General features: G+C 39.9%; 3 protein-coding genes across 6 annotated transcripts; 1 reads left to right on the top strand and 2 right to left on the bottom strand.

Annotated features, from left to right (window-relative positions):
• Window positions 1-377: 377 nt before the first annotated feature.
• Window positions 378-4,005, bottom strand: clic3 (chloride intracellular channel 3). The gene is made up of 7 exons (XM_051412136.1): window positions 3,840-4,005; window positions 3,583-3,696; window positions 2,542-2,651; window positions 1,866-1,991; window positions 1,645-1,751; window positions 1,371-1,546; window positions 378-1,248 (listed from the first exon to the last, which is right to left on the bottom strand). Exons 2-7 carry the CDS (start codon window positions 3,616-3,618, stop codon window positions 1,084-1,086), a joined length of 720 nt encoding a protein of 239 aa, XP_051268096.1. The 5' UTR covers window positions 3,619-3,696; window positions 3,840-4,005; the 3' UTR covers window positions 378-1,083.
• A 1,592-nt stretch (window positions 4,006-5,597) lies between these two features.
• On the top strand, window positions 5,598-20,091 carry LOC127370240 (fucosyltransferase 7 (alpha (1,3) fucosyltransferase)). Of its 4 annotated transcripts, none has more exons than XM_051412132.1 (3): window positions 5,598-6,032; window positions 15,831-15,952; window positions 17,445-20,091. In XM_051412132.1, the coding sequence occupies exon 3, from the start codon at window positions 17,481-17,483 to the stop codon at window positions 18,525-18,527; it is 1,047 nt and encodes a 348-aa protein (XP_051268092.1). In that variant the 5' UTR covers window positions 5,598-6,032; window positions 15,831-15,952; window positions 17,445-17,480; the 3' UTR covers window positions 18,528-20,091. The 4 variants fall into 4 exon arrangements, with proteins under 4 accessions (XP_051268092.1, XP_051268094.1, XP_051268093.1 ...); XM_051412134.1 differs by lacking the exon at window positions 5,598-6,032 and adding an exon at window positions 8,093-8,187; XM_051412133.1 differs by lacking the exon at window positions 5,598-6,032 and adding an exon at window positions 10,350-11,433.
• A 16-nt stretch (window positions 20,092-20,107) lies between these two features.
• Window positions 20,108-23,663, bottom strand: pou5f3 (POU domain, class 5, transcription factor 3). The gene is made up of 5 exons (XM_051412130.1): window positions 22,905-23,663; window positions 22,628-22,739; window positions 22,044-22,174; window positions 21,584-21,748; window positions 20,108-21,489 (listed from the first exon to the last, which is right to left on the bottom strand). The coding sequence occupies exons 1-5, from the start codon at window positions 23,661-23,663 to the stop codon at window positions 21,229-21,231; spliced, it is 1,428 nt and encodes a 475-aa protein (XP_051268090.1). The 3' UTR covers window positions 20,108-21,228.
• Window positions 23,664-27,983: the final 4,320 nt, after the last annotated feature.

Genomic DNA, 27,983 nt, shown 5'->3' with positions numbered 1-27,983 from the left:
AGGATATATAAGTTACTTACTATTATGATGTATAATACATTTAATGTATCTCTATGAATCATTTAAATCTGATCTGAGCTTTTATTGAACTGAGCTTATCCAAAATGTGTCAACAAATTGATTAGGTGTTGTGCTCAGTTCTGCCCCTCAGTCTTCTGTCAGGGTGAAAAATCTTTTATCAAAAAGAAATGATCATCACTGATGACAACTTTTCGAAAAATGTATGAACTGAGCAGCAGAGAAGTAAAAAATTTAACTTCTAGGCCAAATACTGTATGATTTTTTTCCCCCTTAGATCTAAATATATATTGTTTTCACTTTAATGATACACGTTATTGTAGACTCACCCAATACTCATACAATCAACACCAGTGGAATATTTTCACATAGCCTTTAATATTGAATATCAAAACATCTTCACTCAGTTAAATTAAATGTATGTCAAAGTTAAACATGACTGAGATACATAATTTATTTTCAGAAAATCATTAGGAGGACGATCTTTATTATATATTATATTATATTATATGATATATATTATTATAATTATGCAAAGGGGTGTTTTAATTTTCACTAAGAGGAGCAATGTTCCTCGTTTGTTTATTATCATTAAAAGACACTTTAACAGCTTTCAAGTCTGCTTTATCTACAGCCAATGCCAACTGTGTTTTATGTTTATTTTAACAACTTTCTGAACATGTCAAATATTTGATTTGAAGTTGTATCTGATTTTATGTAAAAAATGAATTATGTAAATACTTAGACACATACATGCATGTATAATGGGATAAAATAAATATTTTCTTGGATTTACAGTGCTTTTTATAACTCTTACTGGGGCTGAATAACAAATCCACATCAGTACAATCACAGCATACAATACAGTATATACAGTATACAAATACAACTTAAGCAACTTTTTATTATTGATCATACCATTGCAAACAATTTTCATTAGCCAGGCTCAATCATGTACAATAAATCATGTAGTTTTCAGCTTTTCTCTGTCGTTCTCTGCATTTCTCATTTTATTCTTCTTTGTTCTCTGTCTCATTTTATTCATCTTCATCTCTCCCTCTTGATCTATTTGTTCAGGTACTTTGCCACAGAGTGGTAGGCAATGAGGATCTCTGAGTCCTTTGGGCATGTGTAACGAAACTCATCTTGTTTGTAGGCGTTACCCAGGTAACGTGTCAGGCCTTTCAGCTCTGCAGGGATGGCAAAGTCGCGGTACTGCTTACACACCACCTGCAGGGATGAGGGGTTTTAAGATTGTATACTCTTCCAAAAGTCCAGGAACAACTCATTACCACTTTTAACACCTCTTAAAACGGAGATAAAAATGACTAAATCTCCTGAACTCTGCTCACCTTGACAATGTTGAGTTTGGGAAGCAAGTTGCAGTCTGCCAAGCTGAGGGTGTCACCGTCCAGGTAGAGGCGTGAAGACTCAGTGGCATTCGGGTTCTGGTCCAGCTCATGAGGAAGAGGAGTCTCTAGGTACATGTTCAGCATCACCAGAGTTGAAAGAAATTTCTTCTCTAGCACTAAAAGACAGAAAAGGTGTTACAGGCTCCATCATGTGGCTATATCAAAAAGAGATAAAGTTATTATAAATTGTTGAAATATCCAACTAATGCCTTACTGTCATTTAACCCAGGGTTGGGATTCTTTATATATGCTGAGAATTTTCTGAAGATGTCCTCCCCGGCACCGTTGGACTCTTTGTATCGGCAGCACAACTTTGGATACCTGCCAATGGCGGGATAAAAATGTGTGTCAATGCAGTAATTAATTAAAATACTTGAAAATATATCTAACAATCAGCCTGTGTCTTTAAATATCTGAAGGATGCAGTCTACTCACTGTGGTGGGGCTAAGGACTCCTCCAGGAACTCCTCAATCTTGTTAGTGTCAGTTTTGACCTCGTCATTGTAAAGGAGGAAGGGAGGCTGAGAGCCTGGAGCCAAAGCCTTAAGCACATCAGGTGCCCTGCAATGGTTTCACGGTTCAGTATTATAAAATCATAATATTGTTTAATTGCCCTCTCCAACCTCTCCGTACTGGCTCTCTGTATCTTGCATGACTGCGTTCAGAACCTCTCCCCTCGCCTTCAAATGCATCCATGACACTGCAGCTTCATACCTCAAAAAAACTCCTCACTTCATCCTTTCCACCACCCTAGGTTCAACTCAAGGACACCAGCAGAAATGGACAGCTTTGTATAAGTGTGAACACATTTGTCTGTATGTGTTATTATTGTACCGTTATTGTCCCCATTGTACCCTTTTCACCCCGTGTGTGCTGGTATAGGCTGCAGCTTCTCTTAACTATGATGGATGGATGGCTCAGTGCTTGAAATATTGAGTTTTATGCCTTACATCAACCTTTTCTTCACAATCACCTTAATACACAGTGGGTGGGAACAATGAAATGTTTAGCTTTGTCATGACTACATCAGACAGGGAGTTGCTGCGTGTTGTTGTTTCATTACATTGTACCATAAATTGTATGTGTTAATGTGTCAAAGATGGGCTCTCACCTCTTCATGTCCACGGTGGTGAGGGTAAAGTTGGCTCCTTTTAACCAAAGAATCATGAAGAGTCTCTGGGAGAAGGGACAGTTCCCCACACTCTCAGCGTCAACACTGGCCTGGCAGACAAACAGACACTACCTTATAAATACACTTTTCATTTCCTGCAAACGGTGACATTAAAATAATATAAACAAATATGTCTTTAAAATGGGACACTGTTAAGTTCTGACATCAGAGCTGTAATGTATCTGACCAAAGCACGAATACCTAGCACAGGTATTCTTGTCAAGCCTGCTCTGCTCTGAGAGTCTAAACCAACCTCTGAGGAATTTCAAACAGAGGGTTAGGACTGCTTTACACACAGATAGAACAACATATAATAGTATAATAGTGTTTGGTGCCTCTGCTTTCATCATATATTTTCCACTCCAGCCTAATTTTATTGAGTCACAGGCATGTGTGGGAGCAACAGCATTTTTTAAAGGGCAGGACACAGGTTTCCAAACTGGACAGGTCTCTTTTCAGTGGCTACTGTTCACTGCTTTTACACTGATACTGTGCCTAAATAACTAGAGATAGGTATCATGAGATAGTCTTTGAGAGGGTGTAGGGGCTGACATTTTGTAATAAACACATTTTGACTAGCTGAAACAACATGTTTGAAAGTCCCAGACACTATCAGCTCATGGATGAAAGAAAATCAACAAACAAAGTAGCTAAAAAATACTGCAGCAGACACTGGAGCAGGAAATAGTTTTTTTAAATCAGTTTTTGTCAGCTTTTATGAAATTTACTAGAGCACACTAGAGAAGCTACAATATAAATAGGAAACTAGTGATTTAATTATATATGTTAGGCAAAATAACTCTGAGTTTACTGAATGTTTGGTAAATTTGCCGTTACTTTAACAAAAAATAATTAATATTAAGATTGGTTGGGAATGATACACATAAAAACACAAACAGATACTGCTGGTTTGTCCACATCTTTAGGTGTTTTAGCTGGATTTTTTCAAACAAAACACATTACAATTATTGTAGGTCTTACCTTAACGAAGAGTTCAATCTTCGGGGCCTCAGCCATCTTTGTTTCTGTCTCTCTGCCTTGTAATGTCCACCTGTGATGTCTCTAATTGATCCACAAAATGGTTCGTTTCTGTCACTGTCAATGAAAACACAAGTCAGAGATTTTTTATAGTTTATATTGCTTAGTAATCATGACTATTTTTGCAACTCATTCTTTCACTTTCACACACACACACACTGTAATAAGATACTGTAATAAGCTGTAATGTCTATACTCACACTGGTGGTCACAGTGAGCACCGGATGCAAGAACACTGCTTTATCTTCACTCCACCCGTATTTCTTTTTATTCCAGTTCACTTCTCCCTCTCCTCCTTCTCTTCTCTGTGTCTGTTTTTTTTTGTTTGTCTCTCACCACACCTGTCGAGCTCTGAGAGGCAGCCCACACCCCCTACAGCCTACCAGTCAGACCAGCAAATCTGGATCTGTCTGTTTGCTCTCTGTCTCTTTCTCTCTACCAAAATAGGTCAGTTCAGTATACTGCTGGTGCATTATTAGCATGTCAAAGAAGCTGTGCAAATAAAGTGCAGATAAAGTGAATAGCTGAAATAGTTATATTATACAAAGATCCTCTAAAGGACAAATAAATAAAGCCATAGAATGCACACAGAGACACAGTGCACAATTAATTACAACATGACTGAGTTTCACTCTTACTCAATGTGGCCAAAAGTGTGTGGACACATGAGCATTATATGTGATTGTTGAACATCTAATTCAAGTATGGGCATTAATATGCTGCTATAAAATCAGCCAATCAGCCTCAGGAGCATTAATGAGGTTGGGTTCTGATGCTGGCTAATGAAGCCTGGCTCTCAATCAGCACTCCAGGTCACCTCAAAGGTGTTGGATGGGGTGGTTGAGGTCAGGGCTCTGTGCGGCAGGTCAGTCAGTTTCTTTCATGGGGGAAGTATCAGGTTGAAACAGGAATGGGCCTTCCCCAAACTTTTAATACTTTTGGAATCACACTGTTTTCACATTGTATGATATATCTTCATAAGATTTTCCTCAATTGGAACTTAAAAGCCAAACAATGAAAAACATCCCCAGAACAAAAGTATTTGTCCACATACTTTTGGCCATATAGTATATTTTCTTTCATGTCAGAAAGATCTTGCATGATCACAATTAGGACACATTTTAAAGTTTGAAGTGGATATTTCTCTACCGTTTAATGAGAAAAGAGACTCACTTTCACCTCTCTCTCACACACACACACGCATTTTCTCTCGCTGTCTGAGTTGTCAATTGCAGTTTGATGTGTTTGTTTTGTGTTCATCCCACAGCCTACTTTCAGTTGTTGGTCAGCATTCATGACTGTCAGAGAATGCTCTCATGTAGCTGGTATTCACTGAGGTTTCACTGAGGTTTCTGTGATTGGAAAGAGGAGGGGAAAACATCCCCCAGGCAAGTTGACGAGAATAGAAATAAGCTTGCAAGCAGAGATGAGTGAAATGAAGATCCCAAAACAGAAAGAAACAGCTCTGTGGAGACATGACTTAAACCACACAGGACAGTGTAATTTCATAGGCGAGGACACACAAGAACGGAGATCATGAGGGTGTGATTATCAGTTATCTCTGACTCTGTGCTGTGGAATTCACAAATTGGAGTCATATATTGTACAAGGTTAATTAAAGTAATAGAGTGTTTATTTAATACTATTGTTGAGAAGGCCTTAAATCACATCACAAAATGTCATGGGGTTTTTTGTTGTGCCTGTTGTTAGTGGTGAGTAAAGCTGACAGATAATATAACAGGAAATTCTCCCACTAAAAAACCCTCCTATCACTTTCTTTACATGCGTGATAAACTGAAAGGCATGGGGTTTATCTCCTCCTCACTTTACTATTGCTTGATCAAAAGATTAAAAAAAAAAAATCAGTAACAAAATGTCCAATGTCCAATGCCTAATGTCTGGTAAAATTATGTTTTGCTTTGCTGTATAATACAAGAAATATAGCACTTCACTTTTGTTTGAGTAGCTGCTCAGATCATGTTTTAAATTTTTTTATTTGTATTCATCATATGCAAACTACAGTATGTACAGTAAAATGTAAAGCAACAGGCATGCAAAACAACAAAAGACAACAAAAGAATAAATATGCAATATAAAGTCAGAATAGGAAAAATAAAAGTAAACTTTTTCACTTAGGACCCTTTAACCCTGTAACACCCCTTGTTGTAAAATTACAACGTTACCTTTAGCCATCCTAAAAAACAATCTGTTATATTTTATCTTATGTTTTACCACATTTACATAGTCATTGGGTCCTATTGTTCAGTCTCACAATGCTATTGGATGGTACATTTGTTTATAAGTCCCGCCTTATGGCCATGAACTCACTCAACCTCTCAAGGTTTCCTTCGAACAACATCTTTGTTTTATTGGACTAGATTCATCAGATTCAAGTAAGTAAAATGTCTTTTACATTTTTTTGGGTTGTTATTACAATGTCCAGAGCATGTACATATGTAGTTATTGTGGAATAGATTCATCAAATTTCATTTAGAGCTTGTTATATATTTGTTGCAATTCTACAACACTGGGTGAGTGTGGTAGTCAAAATAGCAGGCTTGTTGCAGTGGGCCCAAACAGGTTGCATTCCCTCCACTACACCACTGCCTGAAACAGAGTATTTTCTTTATACATGGACAGTATACATTCTACCCTTGTGTTGTCTGGTCGAATTTGACTGATTTAAAAGTTTTATCTCTAAAAAAAAAAAAAAAATGTAGTTAATTTGACGAGACTGACCTAAAATTCCATGACTTTGTCCACAAAGAGGATATCAGACAATTCAGTTCTGGGAAAGGTGAAAATGTTCCTGAATGTGGGGTGTGGATATAAGTGGGGGTATGCATGTTTTCCTTTTAGTATGATAATTAGAGAGCACAAAACGCAGTATTGTTATGTCAAGGCAGTATTGTTTGACTAAATGGCTGGTGATTGGGATGCATATTTCTTTTAGCATGATAAGTAGAGAGCATTACAAGCTGTCAAGGCAGTATGAAAGTATCCTATCAAGGGGAAATTCAGCAGCATCAAGCAATATATGCAAGGCAAGCCAAACCCATGGGGATTCAAAGTATGGGTGAGAACTGGAATCTCTGGCATGATGTGTGACGTCTACCAAGGCAATGTCAACGGAATACGAGCCAAATCTGAACTTGGATTGTCAGGTGATGTTGTGATGAAGCTTGCTTCCACACATCCAGAAAGTCAGAACTACAAAATGTATGCAGACAACTACTTCACCTGTGTTCCATTATTAGTGAAACTCCTTGATCGGGGAATTCATTACGTGGGAACAGCCAGGCAGGTGCGCCTACCCAACTGTAACCTTGAAGACGAGAAGAGCTTGAAGAAAAAGGGGAGATGAAGCTATGATGTCAGAGTGGAGGGGAATCACAACATCTGTGCTGTCAAATGGTATGACAACAGGGCCGTCACACATCCTTTGCTGGACCTGAACCTGTGCCAGCCACCAGAACCTACATTGAAGTTGAGAGGCCTTACATTGTTGGTGCCTACAACAAGTACATGGGAGGTAAGGATTTGTTGGACTCATTTACAGCCAAATATAAGTTCCCCATCAAATCCCGTCGCTGGTACATGTACATCTTCTGGCACACCATCATCCTTGCTGTGGTCAATGCCTGGCTCCTCTACAAGCGGGACTGCAAAGCTCTCAAGATGTCTAGCAAAGAGACAATGAACAGGAGACAGTTTCAGGCACATCTAGCATTCTCTCTCATCCTGGTAAACACAACACTTCGAACTCCAAAGAGAGGACGACCATCTTCAGGCAAAGGGAGCCCAGCATCACAGACAGTGACATCAGAAAGCCCTCTGAATGCTCAGAAGAGACCATCCAAGAGATGTGCACACCTCCCATTGGATGTACGCAAGGACCTAGTTGCACATTTCCCAGTGAAGACAGGGAGGGACGCTGCAGACACTGCAATAAAGGATACACCAACACGCAATGCAGCAAGTGTGATGTTCGCCTTTGCTTTTCAGAGGACAAGAACTGTTTTTGGGACTTTCACTAACAATGAAAGTCAGTCATGAAAAGAAAAAAAAGGAATGAAGAAGTTGCTAGAAAAAGCTAGAGTTTTATCCTGTTTAGTAGTTTTTTTAATAAACGACTTCATAAAAATATTTCAGTCAGGACCACTTTCGTCAAAATATCTTCTATTCCAAGCAGAATTTACATTTGGCGGTATGGCTCTGTTCTGGGACCTCCTTGTCCTTCCACGTGCCTACGTGGAAAACCTTAAGGCAGGGAGAGCACACCTCCCTGCCCTTCCATGTGCCTACATGGAAAAGTTTAAGACAAGGAGAGCGGCAGCAGAGACCCCCCAGGGTACAGAACAGAGCAAGCATCAATGGCAATCAGAAAATGACATTAATTAATTAGAAACAACATAAAAAGGAGGAGCTGGGGTGGAGGTGGGTGCAAAAGGCTTGTAGAGGAAGCAGCAGAGATAGGCAGGCAGGCTAAAGCAGCTTAAATAAGGCGCCATGCATGATGTTTGCCAATTGGATGCTTGAGGAAATCAGGTGAGCTGTCAGCTGACTGTGTATGGTATCCAAAGGGAAGCTTAGAGGAATCAGCTGATGTATGTTTATGACTAGCTGTGATCGTATGATATAGCTGTAACTGAAAGCTAAGCCTGACTTCGTGCCCTGCCTGAACTAACGCTATGCTCAATTTCAGTCAGGACCACTTTCGTCAAAATATCTTCTATTCCAAGCAGAATTTACATTTGGCGGTATGGCTCTGTTCTGGGACCTCCTTGTCCTTCCACGTGCCTACGTGGAAAACCTTAAGGCAGGGAGAGCACACCTCTCTGCCCTTCCATGTGCCTACATGGAAAAGTTTAAGACAAGGAGAGCGGCAGCAGAGACCCCCAAAGAACCATACCAGGCAACCTCCCTTCCATGAGCTACATGGAAGGGCCAGTAAGAGGAGCCAGCAGCGCAATTTTTTGTAAGAAATAAATAACAGTAATAAAACCAATAGTTTATGCAGATACTAGTTAAAGTAACTTGGCTGAAGATTAATAAAGAGATCCCTAAGAAGTTATGCTAGAGTGTATTTAAATTAAGCCAGCAAAAACATATTTCCCAAACAGAGTGTTATATTTAGTGGTGTGGCTCTGTATGGGACCTCCTTGTCCTTCCACGTGCCTACGTGGAAAACCTTAAGGCAGGGAGAGCACATCTCCCTGCCCTTCCATGTGCATACATGGAAAAGTTTAAGACAAGGAGAGCAGCAGCAGAGACCCCCAAAGAACCACACCAGGCAACCTCCCTTCCATGAGCTACATGGAAGTGCCAGTAAGAGGAGCCAGCAGGACTATAAACCAATACGTCTACGCAGACACTAGTTGAAGTACATGGCTAAGTATACTAGAGATATCCCCAGAAATCTGCAATTCAAAGCGGGACAAAAATCAGCAATGTTATCCAAGATTGGAATATGAGATGCTCTAATAATGAATTTACCCAACATAGATAACCAAGTGAGGCGCCTTATAAATCTATTAATGAATGGAACTGAAGAACGCCCTTGTAAATGATGTTGGCAGTTGCCTCATTGTCGCAAAAAACATGATTGTTTCCTTGACCAGTCTTTTCCCCACAGAAACTTGAAACAACAATTGGGTACATTCATTAAAAAGGTAGAAGAGGCATTAGCTGGCAAGGATGACAGTATTTTAGCCATATGTCTGTGAACCACTGATTATTAAAATACCCCCCCCAAAACCTACGGAAGGGCGGTTATCATACAGGTCAATCATGCCACTTCTACTGTATGTTTGAATTAATTATATCTCCATTATTCTGTACACAACACTGAAAAACTTGTGGATCCATTGCTCTTCCCTAAATTGCCCCTCATGTCTGCTCCCTGTCTTCTAAGCTCAGCAAAGCTGTTCATTAGTGATCTAGTAGATCATAGCAGTCACTCTATTAGACCTTGCTGTTGACATAAAGCTCCCAGGGTGAACTGGCACAGTGTTCGATTCATTTATATGTACTCAATATGCTGAGTCTTTTTATAATTAATGGCAAATGATGATTCTAGCTGCTCATTGTAAAATAAGGAGATGCCATACCATTATCACACAGAAGAGATCAGGACTGGGGCTCGGATCTGCAGCCCTCATCCAAGCTCACCATATCATGGACTTCTCTATAAATCGGAGAGGTCCAGAAGCCTGGATATAAGGGAACTTCCCTGGGGAATAACACACATGCCAATTTAAGATGTCTAAGCAAGGAGAGCAGTTCTCTTTTGGAAATTACTACTGCCTGCTGCTTTCATTACCTCTCTGATGCGATTTGCATCAGTACACTATCTAGAGTGAAGCCTAGAACTCTAGCCTTACAGGGCCTGATGTTTCTCCTTGGATAGCAGAAGACCTAATGTTTAAAGGTATATTTAAGAGCAAAAATGCATGGTCTGATTTTTTGAATTGATAGTCAACTAACAGAAAATCGTCTACGAGATGGAGCACGAAAGCAGTTGCAGTTATTAAAAGAATCCAGCAGAGAGCCTCTGACAGTGTCAAATATGTGGGGCTGCTGTAACAACCAAAGGTGAGCCTAACTGAGATGTACATTTCTCTTCATTTAAACCGAACAGATACCAATGTGAAGGTGTAATACGTGACTTAAATGCATCTGTGACATCTGCCTTTGCTAGCCATGCACCTCTACATGCTTCTTTAATCAACTGATGGCATTGTAGATTATAGCATAAAATAAGGTAAAAGTGCCAGAGGATTTAAACTATTTATGCCTTAGTTTTGCCTTTGCAAGAGCAGATCAATTAATAATTATGTTTATTTATTTTTCCTGAATATTTCCTGGTAGCTATACCTTAATGCTTGTTGAGAAGGCGACTTATGAATGGACCAATATGAACCTTTGTTATCCTTTCTTCAGTAAAGCATCGACTATGTCAGCTCTTCAAAGCAAAGTCAGTCCAGCTAAGAACCATGAACCAGCCCTATAACAGATAATTCACTAACAGCGTTTAGATGCTTTCTTAGCGCCTTCCCCAGCACAGGGACGTTTACTGGGGTTGAAGGTTTATCTCTCATGCCCCCTTTTTGAGAGGCAGCACGTTCTTCCCTATGGTGATTGGGACTGCACTTCCCAGCATTCTCGGCGGGAATGTGACGCCGTCAAAACAAGCTGCTGTGACGTCATCGTCCAGCGCTGCACCTGTGGGACCACGCGCTCTACCTGCAGACAGCGAAGAGGGAAACAGGCCAACTGCGGACGAAGACTGGCCGGCCTGACGTGCCGAACCGAACCCTGGACCCTTGAACCCATGACGGCAAGCGACAGCCGGATGTTGGACAGAACTGACAAGCAAGACAGGTGGAGCCGGCCGCTGCGCCTGGGACCCGCGCTCCCCTGGAAGCAGCGCAGCGCAGCGCAGCGCAGCGCCGGAGCCGGAGCCGGGACCGCAGCGGAGCCGCAGGAGCAATTCCTCCCCCCTTCTGCGGACCCTCCAGAACCAGAGCAGCCGGACTCAACTGCGGATGTTGTTCAAAAGCGACACTCTCCCCAACACCGAGATCGCTGCTGAGACTTCACAATGCAATCGACCCGCCATGATACTCACCGCAGACAGGACAAGTAGAAACAACCGACAAACCACAAGTAACGCACACAACATCCTGGCAAACAGGCTTGTAGAGGAAGCAGCAGAGATAGGCAGGCAGGCTAAAGCAGCTTAAATAAGGCGCCATGCATGATGTTTGCCAATTGGATGCTTGAGGAAATCAGGTGAGCTGTCAGCTGACTGTGTATGGTATCCAATGGGAAGCTTAGAGGAATCAGCTGATGTATGTTTATGACTAGCTGTGATCGTATGATATAGCTGTAACTGAAAGCTAAGCCTGACTTCGTGCCCTGCCTGAACTAACGCTATGCTCAATGACTAATGTGTGATTATTATTAATGTTATATACCTTTATGGGGCTAAGTAAGCAATCAACCCTGCAAATGAACCCTTAGTTGTTCTGAATTGTTGTTCAGACAACGTGAGTACAAATACAGAAATTCTGCTCCCAACTAAGCCCAATGTTGCAATATTACAACATTTCTCTATAAACTTACATACACATTTTTTTTTTTAAAAAACTCTTTAATTTCTGCATCAAAGGCCTCCTACAACAACATCTGAAAGGTAAAATAATTGTTTTTTAAGGTTTTTCTATATTTGGGTCTTACAGGGTTAAAGCAATGCTATGTTTACTTGTTGCAAATAGTTCAACCACATCGTGATGTTCATTTGAATGGGATATAGAAGCATCAAGAGGGAAATTATTTCATGAAAAAGCAAAGATTAGAGAAATAAACATAAGCTCTGTAGCAGAAAAGGTTTACTTTCTTATTACATCTAAATATCCCAAAAACTATGTGTAAACATAGTAAAAGTACAAATGATGATCCAATGCATTCATTAAAGTGCAGGGTACTGTTTACCATCTTACTACAAGCAATGAATGCACTGCACAGAAAGGTCCATCTTTGTGTATGTTTAAAAAATCAAAAGTAATGAAATAAACCATTAGATGATATTATACTTTCTTATTTTTCTATTATTTCTATTCTACTAATATTGATTGAAATTCCAAACAAATTGCACCAACATACAGGTTAAATGTGAATGCACTGTCAGACTTACTCTGTAGAACACTTCCCTCTTGTGGTCATTTTGTATACTAACTTGACATGCTGTAAATCTAAATTTCAATTTAGGATATGGATGGGGCACAATTTTGATAGCAAATGCAGTATGAGCTGTTACACAGATAATTTAGTCCTGTTTCTGTAGTGCCAAAAAGCCTCTGATTGTCTGTTCAGGTATTCAGAAGATGTGTGTTATAATAAAATATGCAGTACAATTTCCAGTTTGGGAATAACAGTGTTAAAATTTTAAAACATCATCAACAGAAGTGATGATGTAAAAAATAACATCAAAATGATAAGTTTCCCCGTGTCTATACAACTATAGATGGCAATTTATGAAGAAATTGTGGGTGCAACATCTTGCATCAGTGTTGAAAAGCTAACGCTAAACTGAATTGCCAGCTTTAATTTGTATGAAAAAACAGCAGAAGAAGTATGAATAATGGCTGGGGGCTAAACTGACTTTCTGCTGGCTTAAATTTGTATCCTTTAGTACATTGTTTGTGCAGGAACCTTTTTTAATACAGAAATCTAACATCCCATTCTCTTCACTGGATTTTGGAACAAAAAATATACTTGGATTTCACTCAATGGATACATTACGTAGCAAATGTTTAATTCAGTATGTGTTCATTCAGCAGCCCTGCAGGAGAGACACTCTGTGGTGGTTATGGGATATGTATATATAAGCAGGACGCATACTTTTACTTTTTCTGACTGTGTAGAATTCGAATGTTTTTGACATAAAGAAAGAAATAATGCACAATGCTTTACCGAATTTACAAGAAGGCCCAGACATGTATTAGGACGTACTAATAGTTTGCCTGGAACAATAAGTATTGTGAACATTTTAAAGTTTCCTGAATCTACACCCAATAACGGAGTGAAGACCTCACGAGGAGTCATTTATGACTCATGGGAGGACATTTATTTCTTAGATATATTTTGGTTTGCCACTTCCTGCGGATGATACATTCATTTCTTTACACTAGCAAAGCTGTACTGACTGGCACCTGCCAAGAAGACACATATACGTAGATGAAATAAATCTGTTACATTAAAATAATGAAAAAGAGCACAATCAGGAGGAGGAGGAGTAAAAAATGCGAAGCACACATGCACACAATCATTAGACAAAGCATGAAAGCACTGTATTGCAAGCAAGACAATTTTCTCATTAAGTGTCTTTGTATGTAAATATTACTCTGCACATCAGTGCTCTTTTTGGTACTTTTTTCTTTGTAACAAGGACAGAAAATCAACTCCTTCCTCCTTTCAAACTTTTTTAAAACCACCATACAATAAATAACATTTTCGTATTACTTTTTTTTACCTTCCACAACCTAGATGACTCACTGGTGTGTGTTCACCCTTGTGTAACCTCCATCTCAATTCTATATCTTGTTCAACACTTCCTCTTTTCCCATCAGTGCACACGCATGCAGCAAACACCTCCTGATTATGATCACTTGTTGCAAAATGTTGCCTAAGAGAAAGAAACAGAACATCATTATATTTACTAGAAAGCAGGAATTTAAGAGGATGTGGAAGGAGAGATAGGGTGTGGGCCTCTAACACGATGCTACGCTCAAATCATATTCAAGAATCTTTCAGAGAGCCACACCTCAGCTTCCTTAAAAGGGGTTGCGTTTTTCATTTTTAAAAGCCTCAAGCTCATAATCAGGTTCCAACCAGCAGCGACCAAAAATGGTATTGGTGGGGTGTGAAAACAGAGAACGGAGCACTCATCTTGTGATCAGGTTAGTGGAGAAAGCGTGGGGGGGTTCTTTTTTCACGTGTCTGGTCAATGTGGTCCGACTACTGAAATGTGTTGTATTTTCACATATTCTTCTGTATTCTGCAAGAAGTACAAAATCAAGTACGTCAAAGCAGTTTGTACTTGATTGACTGTAAGTTAATAAATACATCAGGATCGAAAGTAAGTAAGTAAGTAATTTGTATGTTGACTTTTACATCTGTACAACAGCCAGTGAGTACAACAGTGCTGTTGCCAACATTAAAACTTTCACCACATCCTGTTCAGAGTTTGTCTTGAAGTCTCAACTATAGGGGCTTACTTAATAGTGAATTACCTTAATTATATTAATCATATCTGGAGGCCCTTATGCGTTAAACTCATACCTCTGCCGGCTAATATTCTGGTTCCACAGAGACGGTGTGTACAGTACATGGCTTTCTCTGTACTCCAGAAACAACTATTTATGATTATGTAATAAATTACTTTTAAGTGAAAATTGAAGTCTCAGACGAAAAGGATCAAAATTAACTTCAACTGAGCAGTTTGTTATTTTTTGTGATCAGATGACAGGTGCAATTGTTAAAGTCTAATTTGACACTCCAGGTACTTGTGGTACGTGGTTTTACCTGTGGTGTTTCTGTTTTGCCTAGTGTGGTTCTGTGTAATTTAGCAACAGAGTTCTGCTCATTTTAAGCTGCAAGCTGTTCCTTAAGTGTATTTTGTATTACGATAGTGTGAGGCATGACAGCTCGTGCCTGAGAACACAAAAATGACTTATTGATGCAAAAGTGCAGCTTGCAATCTAATGGGAGAGTTGCATAGCTTTGTTGCTCACTGTTAATAATAATAATAATAATATGCAGCGTGGTGCAAACCTGAATAAGTGGGGTAAGGTGAGATTAGCCTGTAACACAGCAGTACCTATGCAATAAAAACAAAAAGGAAAAAATGAACTGAAACAGCATGTACACCTCCCTAATTCTATGGTTTTACACAGAAGAAGTCTAGATCCAATAGGAAGTTCTTATTGTGAGGTTGATAAACTAAATAAACCTAGATATCTATCTTTATGCAGTTTTTTCAGGAAGTTTCCATGGGTCTGTGCAAAAGTTGAAATAATAAATATGTAATTATGTACAGTATCTGGGTTTTGTAGTTTTTTTGTTTTTTTTTAATGTGCTATGTGTGCTCACATTTTCCATTTCATGCAAACATACAAGAAACACAAACACACATTTTTGTAGTTTCGCTGCATGTGTCCTTTGTCTTTGTCATGTCCTTTGTGAGTCTTCCTTATTTCCTTATTTCTACTTCCTTATTGGTTCAGTTGTATGTCATTTTCCTTGTCTTGCGCAAAGTAAAACCCTATAGTTTCAAGTCTGTTTCACAATCCTGCTCTCTGTTCGTCTTTATGATTTCACGTCATGTTCCTTACCAAGCAGAAACACATACATACAGCAGTAAGGCAAGCGATTTCTAAAAAAGAGAGAAACTTAGCACAAACAACTTTTTTCAATGACTGAATGAATGAATTTTAATTTAATATTATTTCAATAATAATAATTTTATGAATTATTGACCAAACATTTTTTTCCAGAAAAGATTTTAAAAAATGAAAGCATGACATATTTGTGGTCACTGATTGGGATGTAAGTGAATCTTAATATATGATTTCTCGCTTCAGCTACAGCACTTCGGACTAATGTTTTCTTTCTTTTTATCCCTACAGTAAAAGGAAAACGATTTTTCTTGATTCATGGTTGAACAGAAACCTGTCATGGTCTCTGATTTGAGTGAGTGGTGGTGAGGCGTCTTCATAGTAGGAGTCACAGGCTGAGTTGGAGTATCTGAGTGAGTTCTCATTACAATCATCATGGTCCCGATGCAAGAACTTGCATTAGAATGCTACAGCAGACTTTCATTCATTTTCAGAAAGTTCTTAAGGATCTTTTGCTTTTCTAAGTAAATGCATATCATCACCTAGTGTCTATAAATTTGAAGTAGTTTTAGTGAATTACATCCAAGTGCTTCTTTCTGTTTTCTTTCTCTGTTCAGTTAGAGCTATCAATGGGTCAATTACAGACAGGTCTGATGTCTTCACAGCTGCTAGAGTCAAATCTGCAGACAGTGTTTTCATCCATCTGTGTCACTGACATAGCTGCCACACCCATATAATCCCCCTTTGAAATGGTGTGTTTTTTTCCTGTTAACATATGTCAATACAAAGTTCCCCAGCTGTTTTGTTACTGTCTGTGAGCGTCCTGTAATAACCTTGAACGCGTAGCTTTCACATGAGAACTTGATGCAGCCCTGTTTAAAATGCTGTCCCTGAATATGCATATAGGGTTACTATTCATGGATTCATTAAGCCTATTTGTTTGTCCTTTCTTTATCCTAAATATTAGAGGAAATATAAATAACAACTAAAATAATAAATTAATCATGTTTGTTATTACAGTAGATAAAAAAATATATACAATTTGTAAAATATTATATTTACAAGGATTCCCAGTATTGGAGAGTCAATAATATCTTACATTAGAAGGACAAATTGACAGAACTACTGGCATTCACAGGATTTAGCCAGATCGTGTAATGTGGTAAAAGTAGTCTTAATTGCAAAATCTTAATAAATCTATTCAGTGTAACGTTAGAGCCAAACAAAAAGTTATTTTCCATGAAAATAAGAAAGTCACAGCCAAAAACATTATTTTAAGTGTAGAAATGAGAGGAGAAGCTTACTACTTAATTTTAAGTTAATTCTTAAATGACAGATGACAAACAAATACACTGCTGAATATTTTTACATAAAGTCAATCAAAGGAAATGTCGGAGATAAACTGACCTGTTGATGGTTATCTGTGTTCATTGTTAAAGGAGCAGTGCGTTTGCAACATATAGCTGCTTATCTATAAATCATGTATACTTCTACTACTACATTTTTGATGACCATTGATTTCCGTTAAGTCCTGCAAAATGAAAATCACTTATTTTGGGGGGGATTATATTCCTCTGGTTGACAGGCAGTTCATGGTCAGCGCCTTAACTTCTACACCACCAGGGCTTCAACAAAGTGATTTAAAAAGTTTGCACTATAATTGCCTCTCAGTTATCTTTATCATATAAACTACTGGATGCAGCATGGAACAGTAGAAAAGTACAATCCTCATTTCTAAAACACATAGTTTTCAAAATGGCTATTTGTGAAGTATATGTGGTTAGCAGTAAATGGGCTTAAACATGGCAAAATAACTGATATGGTAATTTAATATCTGCTTGGGTAAAGCCACAAAAACCTTATCACTCCTTAATAATCACACTTCTTCATTCCCTTTTGTGACAGGGGTGTGAAAACACTAAAAAGACTCTACTCGACTCAATGAAGAAGTACCTCCTCCTCTTTTTTCTCAGTGTTTTCCCGCTGTGTCTTCTAAATGGATGGCCGACAGGATTCCAATCCCTGCCAGCCATAAACCCCTCTACCTTCTCGAGCACACATAGAAATGTGACCATCCTGCTGTGGTACTGGCCCTTCAATAGGCCATTCAGCTTGAGGGGTGATGTGTGCTGGGACCTCTACCGCATCCCTGGCTGTAGACTGGTGGACCAGCGCTCCTTGTTCCCCTCAGCTGATGTGGTGGTGTTCCACAACAGAGAGTTGGTAATTGGCCACCAAAAGCTGCCTTTTGACCTTCCACGGCCACAGGGCCAGAGGTGGGCCTGGATGTCTCTGGAGGCCCCTCTTTATAATGGAAACTTGAGAAATTATGGACATATCTTTAACATGACCATAACCTACAGGAGAGATGCTGATATCACTGTACCCTATGGTGAGCTGCTACCAAAGGTAACTGAAGAACATCTGCAAGAAGACAGCCCTCTTAATAAGACCTCTCTGGTCTGTTGGGTGGTCAGCAACTACAGGAGCCAGCACAAGAGAAGCCAAGTGTACAAACAGCTCAATGCCACAGTTCCTGTGAAGGTTTACGGTCGTTGGACAAAGAGACCCCTCCCCTCTAAAGCCCTTTTACCTACCATCTCTCGCTGCTACTTCTATTTGGCTTTTGAGAACTCGGTCGGCAAAGATTACATCACAGAGAAGCTGTGGAGGAATGCTTACCTCAGCGGGGCAGTGCCTGTGGTCTTGGGACCGCCATTAAGCGACTACAAAGCCGTGGCTCCACCTAATTCTTTAATACACGTTGATGAGTTTGCATCAGTGAAAGACTTAGGAAAGTATCTACAACAGCTTGCAATGGACAAGAAACGCTACAATGAATATTTTACCTGGAAACATCAGTGGAAAGTGAAGCTGTACACAGACTGGAGGGAGAGACTGTGTAAGATCTGCTCACAGTACAACAGTTTACCTCAGCAAAAGGTTTACTCTGACCTAGAGGCCTGGGTCAGTGCTCCTAACACTTGAGCTTGCATAGTTGTAGTTATTTCTTTATTGATACTACATTTCTGACAAATTACCATATATAATAATGTTTCAGTGTGTTGAGTTTCCATTTTATTGCTGTGCCAGAAACAAAAAACACAGATGAAAGAAATTGGAGAAAATGAAGAGGAAGATATTTGAGTATCGCAGAAAAGAATTACATTGCTGAGATTTAGGAAACTATGTAACAACCATGAATACACAACTAACATGCTTTAACTAATGACCAAGTGAATTAAATTCTTAGCACTTTATACCAAACACCTGACCTCTCTAGGGTTAAAAGAATAGTTCACTTCCTTGCAGAGTTAGGGGAGAAGAGTGATACCATTCTCATGTTTGCACAGCAAATATGGTAACACTATTCTCTTCTAACTCCTGGTAATAGTTATGTGTATTTCCAAAACTGTAACTATTGAAGTTTAACGTCACGTAGCTCACAGTTCAGTGCACTTTAAGAACATGGATATGACACCCAACCTACATGTACTCCAACAACACCTGCAACCTATGTAGTTCCATTTAAAAATTAATTTTGTCTTTAAAATTAAGTAGAGGAACCCCCCCCCCCAAAAAAAAAAAAACAATGTTGTCCCCCAACTTGAGAACTCCAACTCCACGCTGCTGTTAGTGCTGAATATAATGAAGCTACAGCTGAAAATTCAGTATATCCTCTAAATACAAGCATTTTTAGATGTTCAGAATCTTGTTTCATTCAAACAGTAGGCGAGGTGTTGAATATCAAATTTTTTTTATTCATTTGATGCAATTTGATCTGCTCTGTATTGGATTTTGAAGATGCCCATCTTCCCTTGCCAATAAAAATTATATTTTACTGAAGAAGTCTGAGTGTCATTGCAAGACGCTACTATGAATTAATTCAGACTACTATCTAAATAAAGCACAACTTCCTCAAACCTATTTTCAGTTACAGTAGGTAATGACTGTTGAGGTGCTTCAAACTAGAATTTCAGTTCCTCGTTCAATTAAACCACACCTGGTTGTAAACCAAGAAGTAGAACTGTAACATAGTAAGTCTGTTATTGAACTGCATAACAAGAAAGCGTTTTAAGTGGGACGTTCTTACAGGATACACAGTTTGCATGTTTATCTCAACACATGAACAGTTTCATTGTAAAGTCAGTTTTACTTGATTAGTAGGTATAGATACATTAAGGTTTAGAGTGATTTGATTGAAGACATCTCAGTGTAACTAACAAATAATTTAATCAATTTACAATTTGAGAATATGTGTCACATTAAAAAACCGGTAAGAGTCTAATAGTTATCATTTCACCCTCACATTAGTAAATATTTCTCAGTAAAATTATTCATCATAACACTGAAATAACTCTGGGCTAAAGGATTGTTCCAATGTTCTTCTGAGAACTCTTAAAAGTTTAGTCCTGCTAATAGATTTGTGGTCATCTATAGGGACTTCTAAATCATGTGAGGTATAGTCAGGAGTGACATTTAATTTCTTTTCTAAAATTTACGGACAACCTAGTGAAGAATAAACTTTAAAAAAAAAAAAAAAAAAAAACAAGACCAGACAAGAGAAATACTGCAATGAGCACCCAAACTTGATTTTTAGTATTGACTGTTATTCAACAATTCATTCAACATAAAAACTCTTTACAATAAAAACAAAATGGAGGTATTGAAATACAATTTGGCTGTTGTAGCTTCAACTTAACACTTAATTGATCAGAGTCAGGTCAGACTTAATCTCGCTACCACCTGAGAAAAATACTGACGGTGTGCAATTGGCAGAATTAGCAGCTAAGACACTTTGGAGTAACAAATCATAACACTCCCTCAAAATATTACTCACCCATCAGCGCTAAAAATATTTTGTAAAGATGTCGATGACAATCAACAACTTTAAATCTAGGTTCAGTATACAAATGGGACATTAAAAAAAAAAAAAGAAAAGATATATTCGACATTACAAAAGCAACTTTGTGCAAAAATCTGAGAAATGCGCCAAGAACATGAGGGTGCAGTTTCCATTTCATTGACAGTTCAGACTAATACTGTAGATGCTCTAGTCAGATGGGACACAAAAAGTATTGCACAAACATTGACCAAACTGTTGACTGTAAATTCTGTTCAAAGAGGGTCACACGGCAATTCCTTAGATAACTTAGATCTTTCCTCATCTGCACCACAGAGAACCTACCCACAATTTAGTACAAGTGGAAGGAAAACCCTGGATCTTTAACTCTGTTCACATTCACTTACTCACTCCACAACAGGACCATATACTGAAGTACCACTTTGGCACTGTTCTAAACCTGCAATGATTAAACCTATAATGATTAAAACCTATGGAATAACTTACTATGCACTATCCAAGAACACAAGGCACATTCAGAAATATTTGGTTTAAATTGTTCCTGTTTTAGTTTGAAGTCAAAGCATATGTTGAGATGCATTTCATGGTAAGAGGATGTGGCCCTTGGCAGTTTCATCATCTAAACAGGGAAAAGAAACCACTTTTATCCATCTTCCACTGCACTCAGTAGAAGAGCTTCCACACTTTTGAATGTTTCTATCCACCGATATGATCGGTCGATCTCGTTATTGGATTTAGAGGCTCGTCCTCAGCTTGAGTTGGGGTTGGACAGAGAGGCTCTGGGAAGGCAATCTGTGGTTCTGGCCGGGGACTACCTCAGCGTGCTTATCCAGTCAGGTGACTAACCAGTCCGGGGTGCAGGGCTTGTTTCAGGACGTCAGGCCGATGAAGCTGGGGCATATAGAGTGTGGGAGGAGGGGCACCGGGGTAGCTGGAAGTAGGGTATCCCTGACTGGGAATGGGGGAAGGGACCATGTTCAGTGGGGAAGGACTCTGCTCGTAGTACTGACCATCGCACTCCTCGTCTAGTGGCAAGGCCAGGCGCTTTCCTTTCTGTCTTCGGTTGCAGAACCAGACGCGTACCACCTGTCATGGACACCATTTATCTTTTAAAAATGTGACCAATGGACAGACACTCTTTTAAAAGTCAAACTGTATTACTTTTAGAGTTTGTACTTACATCTCTCTCCAAACCCAGGTCGTCCGAGATGTGTGTGATCTCCTGGGTGTTGGGCTTGGGACACTTAATGAAGTAAGATTCCAGAGCAGAGCGCACTGCACCCTCCAGGCTGGTCCTCCTCTTCCTCTTTCTGGTGTCAACAAATACCCGCTCGATCTTGTACATCTGAGGACATCAGAAACATTTTAATATTGGTTCATACAATTTTATTTTGTGCATTTGTAAACCATTTGGTGTATGTAATGTATGGATGTCAAGGTTCAAATAAGGTTTCTTGTGAGTACTAAACAGCTTGAGTACAGCCACTAGATGGCATATCACACTTCACAAGAATGGAGGGTCTTCATTCCAGTTTGCTCAGCAGGAAGTAGACCTGAAAAGACCAACCGATCCCATGAAGCTTGTTGATCATCTGTTGTCTTGTTAACTAGTTGGCAGATGTCAAGAAATGCAGACTTACATCCTGGGGATTTTCCGAGGTTTCTGCCTCATTCAGCCATCTCTGAAGAAGGGGCTTCAGCTTGCACATATTCTTGAAGCTCAACTGCAGAGCCTCGAAACGGCAAATGGTCGTCTGGCTGAACATCTTACCTACACAGACAAACACAAACGTGAAATATCACATGGAAATAAACTAAGAATGGTTGACTTAAGAGCCAAAACTATGATTTGAGAGCCATCGGTTATGGACGTGCATTCCTATCTGTTAGAAGACTGCAGATATATATCAGGAGTTTGTTCTCTATGGTCCCTTACAGTTTAAGTGAAACGTTTGGCAAACCTGGACATGAATGGACAAGATCACTTCCTAACTACTGTTAGGGATGTAGTTAAACGTTATTAAATACTGATGCATGAGAAACTACAAATCTAGTAAATATGTCCACATGGACAGCCATACGTGGTACCTCCCAGATTGGCTCTATGACAAGTTCTCAGGTTTGCATATCTATCACTTAAGATCCAAGCATTGTCTGATCATGACTTAAAAATACATGTTTAACAGGGGTTGAACAAAAAAAAAAGTCTAACATGAAAACTTACCATAAAGGTTACCTAGGGCAAGGCCAACATCAGCTTGAGTGAAACCTAAGGTAATACGTTTGTGTTTCAGCTCCTTAGCGAACTGCTCCAGTTCTTCCGTGGAAAGATTCTCCTGAGGAATTGAGATAAAACATTTGAGACTGAAAATGTGGGCTCATGTCTAGGTGCCACTTATATTCTTTGAACATGTTCTCTACAAGTTGCATTGGTTCTCACAAAAGGAAATAGTGCATATTTTGGTTAATACTGGATATCTGTTTTAAATGGTTGTCCTTACCTCCTCAGAGTCGCTGCACCCGCCGCTGGAGGACCCGCTGCTCCGCGTGGAGGAGGCCGGGTTCTGCGTCTGCGGCCCGGTGACAGCCTGGGTTGTGTTCACGCCGAAAAACGCGTTCCCTGGAAGCCCGTTGCTTGGGGGCGAAGGGGACATAGATGGTGAAGATGCAGATGATGTTGAGGGGTTTTGATTATTACTGCCCGGTGGTGTGATGTGGGTGATCCCGGGCCAGAAGGACGGGTTCCAGGCCGTAGAGTAGAAGACTCCATGGGGCATGGCGGCGGAGGTTGGAGGTGTTGGATACTGCTGAACCTTTATTTCCGTTGAATAGTCATCACCAGTGTCTTTCTCAGTCTTTATTTCGGGCAGTTTGATTTGCTCCCTGGTCTCGGCTATTGGGGGACTCAGGTTTATAGGCTGGGTAGCTGCTGTTACGCCGGGTACCTGGCCGGTGTACTCGGGTGCAGCAAAGGGATACCAGTGCTTGGGTTGCCCAAACTCCCCAGCCTGCAGGTCGGATCCCCTGTAGTCCCCGGCGACGGGTGGGAAAGGGAAAAAGGTCTGTGCAGAGGCCGATGTGATGCCACTATAAGCGGTTTTATTGTAGAGGAAGCTCGGGTCTGGCAGGACGCCGTGAGGAAGCTGAAATGACGCAGCGCTGCCCAAAATATCCTGACCCAAAATCTGGGTGCAAGGGTTGGTCCGGCTGAAGTCATAGGGCCGGCTTTGGCACTCTGGACTCTGCGATCTATCAGACATCTTCCAAGCGGTGTGAGAGCCTCTTGACAAGAGAGCGTCCAGAATTAAAAAGTTTTAAAAAAGCTCATCCGTTTCGAAGTTTACGCACAAACCAAAGAGAGATGAGAGAGGAAGAAGTTGTCCAGAAGAAGAAAAACAGCAGCTGTCCGAGAAAAGTCCGTTTGTGGGGAAATTCTGCAAAAATGTGGGCCTAAGAAGTTGCCGTTTTGGTGCAACATAACCACCAATATGCCTACGGCCTACTCCATGAAGTCCAACCTTTTGACACGCCACTAACCTCACCTTCAAGCTCAAATGTCCCTCTCCTGCCTGTGCTCCACAGGTTTTCCTAATCACAGCTGCGGGTGTTGCAGATCACCGTATCTCTTTGCCCATTGGCTGGCGCAGACAATTGCGCACAGCTGATGGTGAATTTGTGAATGACCTTGATTCATCCCAAAGTAGTGGGCGTGTTTTCACATAAACGTAGAGCCTTTTTTTTTTTTTTTTGCTGCAGACCAACTCTGTTCCTCTCTTTTTAAAGTGAATTTAAAACGCATTACGCACAATGCAAAATCATTCCTTGGGGAAATATTAATTCGACGTCACCTTAAAAAGCATATTTACATTGCTAAATAGGCACAGGTCAGTGCTCCAGTAAATACATATTGTAACACTACAACCCGCTCACCTAGCACATGAATTATAAAGCTTCGGTTTGTTTAAATTATTCCCCTTTGAGGAGATGGCTTTGATATTAAAATCCCTGTCATTGAGGCTTCACTCAGACGTGAATTCGTTTTAATTACTAACATTTAAACAAAATGAAAATAAGCTGACACTGTAATCCTGAATAACTGCGATAGAACAAATTACCTTAATTAATCAGGACACGTTTAATTTGAAGCAAACAAATCTAAGGGTCAGGGCTAAGTTATGCTTTTGTGAATGTTTTGACCGCTCATAAGCAGCAACACATGCATGCCAGAAATAAAAAAAATAAATAAACGGAAATGTGTAATGGTTTTGTTTACTAGTAATTTTCGGGAAGTGCAATATTTATAAAGCAGAAGGCGGGCAGTGTGAGCTATACATATGAAAGATGTGGCAGATAAACAAGTGTTAGTAGTTCAAAAAGGTTATTTTGTGGTGAGGTTCTGTGCATGATGGAAAACACGACTTTGTTTATCTTGGGTCTTTTTTTAGGGTAAAACCATATTTCGGCTATGTTAATTCTGCTTTGCCAAGATGAATCTTTGTACATTGGGCTGTGTTAGAAACACTGAATATTTTAATATGTTGGTTATTTTTGCTCCTGAAGTTCTCGTCTAGTCTAGAAAACTGAGAACTACTATAAATCATGAAATAACCGAGAGCATTCAGGTGAACTTCTCCCATTCTCCCATTCACTCTTGATCGGTAGCCATTCAAAAGCCTGGATGGTCAGAGCACTGTACAGATGCGCTCCCCCAGCGCGAGTAGTTGGCCCCAGATTGCGGCAGGAAGACACACTGCGGGAAGGGAGAGGGGGTGCCATTGTACGACCTGGCCCCGGGGCACCCCGTGGATTTCAGATCCCGAGTTGCGATGGTCGACCATTAGCTCCTTTTCAGATTGGAACAATAAGTCTCAACCCTTTGATTCCGCCCCACACCCACCTCCTCCCCCTTTCCCCTCCTGTCCCCTGAAACAAACACCAAGCTGAAGTTTCACTCTGGTCTGCAGGGTTCACCGAGGGCCAATACCCTGGCATCCTTTCTGATATGGCCTAAAGGTCCAAAACTGGTCCGAGGACCAATTTTTTTGGAATAGGCCTATCTCTTGCACCTTTGGTATGCGGCTTGAGATGAATGAGCATCTAATCCATCCCTTTTTGTAGTTTGTGGAACAAAGCTTAAATGTTTTTATGCTTTGTGACCCATAAAAATAAAGAGATACCTGAGTGGTGAATAATTTGATTAAATAAATATGTTACTTTTGCAGATTCTGCTATTTGATTATTATTAGGAGGCTTATAGGCATACACATGTATTTCAAAGAAAATATATAATTAAAAACATCAGAAAAGAATGATAATTAATTTTGTTAGACCTCAAAGTTATCTCATGGCATCATTGCAAACAGCAATTGAAAAATAATGTATTATTGAAAGTACACAGAATTTCTACACTGAAACCAGAAGAACAGCTCTCTGTCTGCTCTTCCAGATAGAAAGTCATGTAGGTCCAGGCCAGGGAACCTTGGGGAAACCACAAGAGCCTGGTAAATAGCTTAAAAGACATCAAACCCCAACTATACAAGCATTGTCTTGGGCCATGGACTTGGGAGAATAATTGTCATGCAAAGACAGAGCAAGCAAGAAGAAATAGTAGACTTCAGGCTTGGCTTCAGAGAGAAAGGGACAGCAGAGCACAGAGCTCTCAGGGTGTCCAAAGGAGGGGGGCAGTGTTGAATAGCTCGGTACAGTGAGGAGGAGATGTGTGAGGGGAGTATCTGGGGATTTAGTTGAAAACCCCCCAGATGTCTCAGATCTTGCCTTTAGTTCTTTTCAAGTGGCCTCTTCAAGACACCTCAGAGATCTGCTCGCGGGGCACGTCCAGTCAAATAGAGAAAGAGGGAAAGTTTCAGATAAAAGAAAGCTTTACAGCAGCAGTCTGAATGTCTTGCACACCTCAAACAGTCACACCAGTGAAGACAAAAACACCTCTAACTTGAGCAGTAGGACCAAAACAAATCCCAAAGTATCAGTCTGTATTTTAAACAAATTTCTTCCTACTCATTGCTCATTATAGTCCTTGCTCTTGTTCATTTTTCGTTCTTCCACTCACCATCACCATAGGCATTCAATTGAAAGCAATACTGTTCCTTTGTGATATCAAATTAGGACACGTTGTTGTCTTAAATATGAATTAAATGATCCCTGTTATGTGACTGATGATTGATCGCATTGTGAGAAACCGTCACCGCCTTTCATTTGAGGATGTACGGGTTTGACCGCGTTTATATGACACTTGTGAAGATGGCACGTTGATGTAGCTTAACTTGGTCTTGCTGTGAGAAATCGTCGCTGCCTCTCGCTTGAGGATGTATGGGTTTGACTGTGTCTATATGACACTTGTGAAAATTACATATTGATGTATAGTTGCACTTGTCACCTCAGGAGGAGAGACTGTCATTTTCAGTAAGCCGTTTATGTAGTTCCTAAATAAACTGCTTCTGCTTATTACATAGTATAAAAATGGGTGTCTTCTTCATAAAATTGTTAGAAATGATAGATCACAAACTTTATGAATAATGACACTATAGCCCAGCCTCTCCCAAAACAAAACTAAAAGTTAGTTTTATTGCTAAATGTTAAAAAATAAAATGGGCATAAATCTAAGTCACTACCATTAAAAGTTACTGATTTGATACAGTGGATATGCTGGAATCTAGATACTGCCCCTCCTGTTGAGCAGCACAATTGTCTCCCACAAACAAGTCTGATGGCTTTTTGATTTTCTACCTAACGGCCGGCCTTTGATACCCACCTTCACAGATCCTCCACCCACCCAGGTTTCTATCCGAGGGCCAATGGCTGCCTTCCCTCCACCATCCACCGGCACAAAGGGCTTTTAATGGCCCTTGGCATGTGGCTCAATGGGGACAGGAGACTGACCCGTCCCCTCCCCACCACACACGGACATACAACCACATACAGAAAACCCACATGGAGGTACATGCAAGCTTTCTCTCTGCCCCTACCCCCACCACACACACTTTCTGGGTGTAGTAGTCATTTGTGTGCTGAAGGTAAAGCAAGGTCAAACAGATCACCAGAATAAGTAACACATTTCGAAGTGAGAGGCGTATGTGTGATGACAGTTTATCAAGGAAATGATTACTATCCTGCAGTTTTGACTCTCTGGTTCAGCAAGACTAAATCTTAATGCCCTTATTTTGTCATAAAAATGATCTACAGAAATGCCCAATAAAGTCTAGGGGTTCATAATACCTGACGTTTAACTGGTTTTACCAAAAAATATTGCAACCTAAGTTGGTCCATTTCTTTAAGAGACTTCTCTCTCTAACCCCTTAACGTCAAGTTTCCTTTCATTTGCACTTTGCAAGTTTTAAGGCTGGAAAAATCATCACACACCACACAGTATCAATTCATATTCTGGATCGGCTTGTTTCACCTCATTTATTCATTGAAGCTTACACTGAGTGAAATATTCAAACCAAGACTCCATGGGAGCAAATGAAAAATGTCTAAATAATGTCTTTTGGCATTATGTTATACCAAAAGTCAGTCTGAAATATTTGGTATTGTTGGGATCTCAATTCGAATTTAATATTAAG

Source organism: Dicentrarchus labrax, unplaced genomic scaffold (assembly GCF_905237075.1).
Source record: "Dicentrarchus labrax unplaced genomic scaffold, dlabrax2021, whole genome shotgun sequence".
NCBI lineage: Eukaryota > Metazoa > Chordata > Actinopteri > Moronidae > Dicentrarchus > Dicentrarchus labrax.
This window is presented reverse-complemented; position numbering and strand designations above follow the sequence as displayed.